The sequence below is a fragment of the Sparus aurata genome, chromosome 21 (assembly GCF_900880675.1).
Source record: "Sparus aurata chromosome 21, fSpaAur1.1, whole genome shotgun sequence".
NCBI lineage: Eukaryota > Metazoa > Chordata > Actinopteri > Spariformes > Sparidae > Sparus > Sparus aurata.
The window spans coordinates 34,918,761-34,926,754 of NC_044207.1; the positions used below are offsets into that span (position 1 = coordinate 34,918,761).

At 41.9% G+C, this 7,994-nt stretch overlaps 1 protein-coding gene and 2 gene segments (V, D, J or C); all 3 read right to left on the reverse strand.

Moving 5' to 3' along the window:
• Positions 1 to 1,207: 1,207 nt before the first annotated feature.
• LOC115572856 (Ig kappa chain V region 3547-like) lies at positions 1,208 to 1,689 on the reverse strand. The segment is given in 2 exon segments: positions 1,208 to 1,530; positions 1,638 to 1,689. Coding segments are annotated over 2 exon segments (375 nt in total).
• A 133-nt stretch (positions 1,690 to 1,822) lies between these two features.
• Positions 1,823 to 3,906, reverse strand: LOC115572857 (uncharacterized). The gene is made up of 4 exons (XM_030403307.1): positions 3,855 to 3,906; positions 3,431 to 3,747; positions 1,976 to 2,206; positions 1,823 to 1,873 (listed from the first exon to the last, which is right to left on the reverse strand). Exons 1-4 carry the CDS (start codon positions 3,904 to 3,906, stop codon positions 1,823 to 1,825), a joined length of 651 nt encoding a protein of 216 aa, XP_030259167.1.
• A 3,311-nt stretch (positions 3,907 to 7,217) lies between these two features.
• LOC115573219 (Ig kappa chain V region 3381-like) lies at positions 7,218 to 7,687 on the reverse strand (the record flags this gene model as incomplete). The annotated part of the segment is given in 2 exon segments: positions 7,218 to 7,528; positions 7,636 to 7,687. Coding segments are annotated over 2 exon segments (363 nt in total), but the record flags the coding sequence as incomplete, so codon positions are not given.
• Between the last annotated feature and the right edge of the window lie 307 nt (positions 7,688 to 7,994).

Sequence of the window (7,994 nt, forward strand, 5' to 3'; positions counted from 1 at the left end):
GGGGAAAAGTTATCAAGGTTCTCAGATCTTTATCTAATGGAACTCCTACCAGAACTTTTGGACATGTGGGCAGATCCAGAAAACAAAGCAGTCTTTATCAGTTACAGCTGGACAGATGTCTTTGTTTCAAGTCCATGTACTAACATTTCAGTGACAACTGAGCAACTCCCTCTACAGAAGAGGTTCATGTGATATGGTTGTAGGCGTTTCAACAGCTTATCGCCTCCCCAGTAAATGTTCACATCAGTCTTCTCTTCTGGGTTCAGAGTTTGTAGACACATTTCTCTTGCACATCTCAACTGGCTGCATATTTATCAGTTTTCCAAGGTGCTTTTCAAACTGAAACAAACCCAAGAGATTAGGGATGTCGCTGTAATTCTATAACAGCAGCTGGGTCTTGGTTTACCTCAACTACACAGGTAACAAGCTTTTAGAGATGGGCTGGTATTTCTACATTCTTCTGTCCAATGAGGGTATTTGCTCGTAACTAGCATGAATCCTCTTGTTTCAAACTAATCCTCTTTGCTTGGTAAGTTATTTTACATCATGATGAGTGCAGAAGAATCTGCACTTCTGTATCAGTTATACTAAATGAAACAGGTCTATGAAATTGAGATGAGTAATCCAAAACTACAAAGTGTAGATCAGCATTCATCATTTGGTTGAATATGTTGCTCTTCAGGTCACAGCTGAACATTAGCTGCTGCTGGCTAAACCGATATATAAGAAACAGGTCACTGCTGTCCAAACTTTATTCAGGATACTGCTGACCATTAGCCATGTGTGGAAAAAGCCTTCACATCAGAAGAAGGGCAGAAAATCATTGATGGTAGGCTGTTAGTATTCTTTGTACGCCATGATTCTTAATAAATTCTATCTCAAACTTTATGGTTCTATCTTTGTTTGTTTAACTGGGTCCTGTTTCATTTGTTTCATGGTGAGAAGCTGTGATGGAGAAATTAACTGGTTTTCTGCCAAAACAAGTTTGTCACTGAAGTTGTTCTGATACAAGTTTTTTGGTGCTTGGAGCATCAGTGTATGACATTATGAATCTGTTTGATTAAACTGTGTGTGTGTGTGTGTGTGTGTGTGTGTGTGTGTGTGTGTCCTCAGTGAAGTGTATCAGTCTCTGCAGTAGCTTCCAGCTGCAGCAGTCAGTTCAGTTTCTGTTCTGTCTGACTGAGGGAGGTTTTTGTACGACGGTTTTTCACTGTGTGAACACACGGTCACTGCCGGGATAGTGAAAACTCTGACAGTAGTAAAATGCTGCATCTTCAGCCTGAACTCCACTGATAGTCAGAGTGAAGGCAGAGTTTGATCCACTGCCTGTAAAACGACCTGGAATCCCTGATGCTCGAGTGCTAGCAGCGTAAATGAGATGTTTAGGAGTTTCTCCATCTCTCTGTTGGTACCAGGCTAATGAGATCCCACCATAAACATCCTGACTGGTCCTACAGTTGATGGTGACGGAGCCTCCCAGAGCAGAGCTCACTGCTCCAGGCTGAGTCACTGTGAACTGACCTCTGGACTCTGAGGACACAGAGACAAAAACATAAAGCAGCGTCATGGTTTTGTGGGCTTCATTTCAGAGGGACGGATGTTGATAGAGGAGAGGAGTTTGATTCTCTGGACTTTACCTGTGAAGCAGCAGCAGAGGAGAGTCCAGATGAGGACGCAGATCAAAGTCATGTTTTTGATGAGGAGGATTTCTGTGTCTTCTGTTGTCATGAAGGACAGCTGTCAGTCATCCAGTGTTCAACTCTCAGGACTATAAACTCTCCCAGAGCACTGGAGCATGGTGCTGCTGATGCAAAGTGGCTCTCTATGGAAATGCTTCAGTTATGTCAACCTGGACCCTCCCCATGAGTTTTGTCTGACACATCCAAGAATAGACTTACATGTGGGAGGTATTCAGAGAAACAAATTCAAATTCAAAGAGGTCAGGAACATCTTAATTACTAACTCCTCATCTCACCTTGGAAACTCTCGACTGACTCTTCCTCCACGGCATTGGAGGTGTAGACTTCCACCCAGTGGAAATGCTCACAGAGTAGGAGCGCTTGGCCTGAGGAGAAGAGGAGGATGATAGAAGCAATAAGGAATCCAGGGGCTCAGGGCCTGACAGAGGGAGAGGTGGTAGGTGGGCATCACCCGGGACAGTGGTTGTCTCAGCGGTGAGGTCAGAGTGATGGAGTTCGATACACTCCTGCAGGAGAGGATGGGAAAGTTGTTGAGGATCTCAGATCTCTTGCTCATGAAACTCCTACCAGAAGTTTTGAACATGTGGGCAGATCCAGAAAACACAAAAGACTTTATCGGTTACAGTTGGGCAGACTTCTTTGCCTTATGTCCATGAAGTAACATTTCAGAGACAACTGGGTAACTCCCTCTACAGAAGAGGATCATGTGATATGATTGAAAGCAGTTTATCTCCTGACCACTAAATGTTCACACAAGTCTTCTCTTCTGGGTTCAGTGTTTGTGGACACATTTCTCTTGCATATCTCAACAGGCTGCATAGTCATCAGTTTTCCAAGGTGCTTTTTCCACACCGAAACAAAGTCAAGAGATTAGGAACATCGCTGAAATTCTGGGTCTTGATTTACCTCAACTACACAGGTAACAGTCTTTCAGAGATGGGCTGGTTTTCTACATTCTTCCGTCTAATAAGGGTATTTGCTGGTGTCTATCATGAATCCTCTTGTTTTCAAACTACTCCTCTTTGCTTAGTAAGTTCTTTCACATCATGATACGTGTAGAAGAATCTGCACTTCTGTATCAGTTATACTAAATGAAACAGGCCTATGAAAATGAGATGAGTAATCCAAACCTACAAAGTGTTGATCAGCATTCATCATATGGTTGAATTTGTTGCTCTTCAGGTCACAGCTGAACATTAGCTGCTGCTGGCTAAACCGATATATCACAATCAGGTCACTGCTGTCCAAAATTTATTCAGGATGCTGCTGACCATTAGCCATGTGTGAAAAAATCCTTCACATCAGAAGAAGCATGGCAGAGAATCATTAATGGAAGACTGTTAATTTTCTATGTGTGCCATGGTTCATATGAATTCTGTCTCTAAGTTTATGGTTCTATCTTTGTTTGTTTAACCGGGTCCTGTTTCATTTGTTTCATGGTAAGAAGCTGTGATGGAGGAATTAACTTGTTTTCTACATCACAAGTTTGTCATTGAACTTGTTCTGATACAAGTTTATTGGTGGTTGAAGCATCAATGGATGAAACAATTAATCTACATGATGAAACTGCGGGTGGGCATGTGTGTGTGTGTGTGTGTGTGTGTGTGTGTGTGTGTGTCCTCAGTGAAGTGTATCAGTCTCTGCAGTAGCTTCCAGCTGCAGCAGTCAGTTCAGTTTCTGTTCAGTCTAACTGAGGGAGGTTTTTGTACGACGGTTTTTCACTGTGTGAACACATACTGACTGTTGGGATAGTGAAAACTCTGACAGTAGTAAACTGCTGCATCTTCCGCCTGAACTCCACTGATGGTCAGAGTGAAGGCAGAGTTTGATCCACTGCCTGTAAAACGACCTGGAATCCCTGATGCTCGAGTGCTAGCAGCGTAAATGAGAAGTTTAGGAGCTGCTCCATCTCTCTTTTGGTACCAGGCTAAACGGGAGTTGCCATCATAATAAACATCCTGACTGGTCCTACAGTTGATGGTGACGGAGCCTCCCAGAGCAGAGCTCACTGCTCCAGGCTGAGTCACTGTGATCTGACCTCTGGACTCTGAGGACACAGAGACAAAAACATAAAGCAGCGTCATGGTTTTGTGGGCTTCATTTCAGAGGGACGGATGTTGATAGAGGAGAGGAGTTTGATTCTCTGGACTTTACCTGTGAAGCAGCAGCAGAGGAGAGTCCAGATGAGGACGCAGATCAAAGTCATGTTTTTGATGAGGAGGATTTCTGTGTCTTCTGTTGTCATGAAGGACAGCTGTCAGTCATCCAGTGTTCAACTCTCAGGACTATAAACTCTCCCAGAGCACTGGAGCATGGTGCTGCTGATGCAAAGTGGCTCTCTATGGAAATGCTCTGACTGACTCCAACAGGGACTTGGATTACTCTCATCATGCTGTTTATCAATGGATCAATCACTTGATCAGATCATTGATCAGCAGCATGCCATTGTTGATTTCTTTGTGTATTTGGGTTTTTAACATAAATACGTCAGAGGAACAAAATGCAATCTTTAACTTTTTATCTTTAGTACTGAAACCTGTCTGTCGTCATGGTTCAGCAGTGATGCCGGTCTGTTGCCATGGTTACTGAGCTCAGAGAGGGAAGTGAAACATTCAAGATCAGTTTCATCCAATCTGAGGAAGACCAACAGAACTAGAAGCTCCTCTGCTGCAGCCAACAGGACGGAGTTTAGTTGAGCTCATGTAAACTTTATTAATCTCTCTCTCTGCAGTGGGTCGAGTTGTTTTACTGGTTACTTTTACTGCTTTTACTCTTTCTATCTGCAACCCTGTGTCTTTCTGTCTCACTCACTGTTACTGTCATCCCACCTATTTAACATTATTCAACTTCAGATATTGAAATTCTCATTGTTGCAGAATCAGGTGCTTTAAAGGCTGTAATACAGTTAATATATTTGTTCTTTGAATAAAATATTTCATCATGGATGTGTGTTTATACCAACAAAGGATTCCTTATTCTATATTTTCACATGTTCAGGATTATAACTCATATCAGGGTAATGTGTTCTTGTCACTGGTGATATGTACATTAAAACTCTCTGGGATTACTTCATGCATTGACACAGTTATCCTCTACCTTGTTCAGTGTCATCTGACAGTGTCTGATTTCAGCAGTAATATCATAAAGCAAATATAAACAAGTTGAGAATTTAACTAAATAATTTTCAAATGTAGTTGACAGGAATCTAAAATATTCGATAGAAGAATGTCATCAGCATACAATGATATACTGTTCTTAAAGACTCTAGACATGTTTTTCTTCATGTTGTATCATGATTTTACATCACTATTCAGTGATAAATTACATGCTGTCACACTGGTATTGCGATGCTATCAGTTTTACATTATCATATCTAAAAGAGCTCTATCTAATTTATTAGGTTAGGTTTGCTGTGTTGGTCCCAGGAAACAGACATCAGCACTGAGATGATCACATTCTTTAGGGCAGGGCTGCACTGGCACAACATCTTATGTGCATAGTTGTAATAAAATTTAGAATAATCCACTGAAAAGGTTGTAAATTTTCTTTTGTTAAATCTGAAGCTTGTCTGGAAACAATATTACAGAAGGACAAACAGTATGATCCAAGTGATCGAGGATATTTAACCTCAGCAGCTGCAGAATCGGTCTAAACTGTAAAACTGAAATGAAAACAAAATCTTAAATAAAGGCTTCACATGTACAAGCTGAAGACCTCTCACTTTGTGGCGCTTCATTCAATTTATTTATTAATTATGCATCATGTTTCAGATACTGACGTTGTCCATTCTGTCTGTCCTCAGAATCACACCTGTCAGTACTTTCTTACAAGGACACAGATATTTGTTTCAACAACACAAGAAAACACTGGATCTGCAGGATAAACTCTGCAGGGCAGCTATAAACCAGTGTGGACACAGAGGTGAGATAAAGCTTTGCTCTCATTACTGGGAGCTGTGTGCCTTTTTTTCTATTTCAGTTTATATGGTTTTAACTATTCACTGTTGAGAAATTAGCCACTTTAAATTATTATTAACCATAATATTAATTTGCTATGGGCAGTACTTATGAGCTACTCCTCAAATCTTTGTTGAGGTGAAGGCATGTTGTCTCCTGCAGGATGCCTAGAAAACCATATTTTTATCATTCGGATTCAACGTTTTTATCACATTGGAAAAACAGTACAAACTAAATCATCCACTAGCACGTGACCAGAAACTGTTACAATGATTAGTTTTTTCAAAGAATACTTTGAATCAACTTGTATTTACACTATGATTCAGACTGGCCAGCAGGGGGAGCTGCAGCCCACACAGTCAGCTACAGAAGTAAGTTCAGATTCTGTTCAGTCTGACTGAGGGAGGTTTTTGTATGATGACGAGAGACAAAAACATAAAACAGGAGCTGGGGTTGGGCTGGGTTTCTGACAGATACACTGTATGTGTCTCATGTATGAAATGTGCCACTGGTTGAAGACTAACATGTTTTTACAAGTGTCCACAAAGTAAAATTAATCCTATAAACTGAAAAATGAAATGTCCGGCTAAAATATAAATTGTATGTAGTTCACATTTGATCAGAAATGCTTTAAAAAATGATGTTGAAAGACTTGCTGTGTGTTTTATTTGGGCTGAATTTCAAACCTCCTCTAGACTGATGCAGTGGATTCAGATCACTGTGTACAGGCTGTGAGACTGGCTGCTAATTAATGAGGAGAAGCAGTTTGGGACATTCTCCTCTCAGCCAATCAGGGTGTGAAGACGGCCTTTTGTGAAGGCTTAAGAGAGGTGGAGAATGGCGTCCAGGTAAGTCTGATTCTGTCATCATGTCTAAAACCTCTGAAGTGTCTCTGTTTCTGTGCAGCTGTTCATTCAGATCAGCTTCTTTTGAACTGAGGAAGGTTTTTGTATGAAGTTGTATCACCGTGTGAACAAGCGGCTGTAATCCTGCTGACAGTAGTAAATTCCTGCATCTTCAGTCTGAACTCCAGTGATGGTCAGAGTGAAGTCAGTCCCAGACTGACTCCAACTGAAACCACCTGAGACTCCAGACTGATGAGATTGAACTTTATAAATGAGGAGTTTAGGAGCTGCACAGCTTTCTGGAGATAAAACTGCAAGTGTTAACCAACACCTGAACTGACTTCTCATCTGATGAAGACAGTCTGTCCTGGGGCAACGGACTGAGCTCCAGGAGACTGAGTCAGGAAGACTTGTCCTGATGAATCTACAAAAACGTTGGAGTCTTGTATAGATCAAGACTTTTGTCATTAGTTGTCCCAGGTTGGCCAGCCTCAAATATTTAACAAATGAGATATGAACGTGGAATCATAATGTGACCAGGATCGACAAAGCGTGTGTGTGTGTGTGTGTGTGTGTGTGTGTGTGTGTGTGTGTGTGTGTGTGTCCTCAGTGAAGTGTATCAGTCTCTGCAGTAGCTTCCAGCTGCAGCAGTCAGTTCAGTTTCTGTTAAGTCTGACTGAGGAAGGTTTTTGTACGACGGTTTTTCACTGTGTGAACACATACTGACTGTTTGGATAGTGAAAACTCTGACAGTAGTAAACTGCTGCATCTTCAGCCTGAACTCCACTGATGGTCAGAGTGAAGGCAGAGTTTGATCCACTGCCTGTAAAACGACCTGGAATCCCTGATGCTCGAGTGCTAGCAGAGTAAATGAGAAGTTTAGGAGTTTCTCCATCTCTCTGTTGGTACCAGGCTAATGAGATACCACCATAAACCCTCTGACTGATCCTACAGTTGATGGTGACGGAGCCTCCCAGAGCAGAGCTCACTGCTCCAGGCTGAGTCACTGTGATCTGACCTCTGGACTCTGAGGACACAGAGACAAAAACATAAAGCAGCGTCATGGTTTTGTGGGCTTCATTTCAGAGGGACGGATGTTGATAGAGGAGAGGAGTTTGATTCTCTGGACTTTACCTGTGAAGCAGCAGCAGAGGAGAGTCCAGATGAGGACGCAGATCAAAGTCATGTTTTTGATGAGGAGGATTTCTGTGTCTTCTGTTGTCATGAAGGACAGCTGTCAGTCATCCAGTGTTCAACTCTCAGGACTATAAACTCTCCCAGAGCACTGGAGCATGGTGCTGCTGATGCAAAGTGGCTCTCTATGGAAATGCTCTGACTGACTCCAACAGGGACTTGGATTACTCTCATCATGCTGGTTATCAATGGATCAATCACTTGATCAGATCATTGATCAGCAGCATGCCATTGTTGATTTCTTTGTGAATTTGGGTTTTTAACATAAATACGTCAGACGAACAAAATGCAACCTTTAA

Coding starts and splice junctions, on each gene's coding strand:
- LOC115572857 (XM_030403307.1), bottom strand. CDS start 3,906: ATGACTTTGATCTGCGTCCTCATCTGGACTCTCCTCTGCTGCTGCTTC. Junction 2,207..3,430: donor ATCCCAACAGTCAGTATGTG/TTCACACAGTGA, acceptor CCTCTCCTGCAG/GAGTGTATCGAACTCCATCA. Junction 1,874..1,975: donor GTCAGTCGAGAGTTTCCAAG/GTGAGATGAGGA, acceptor TGGATGTGTCAG/ACAAAACTCATGGGGAGGGT.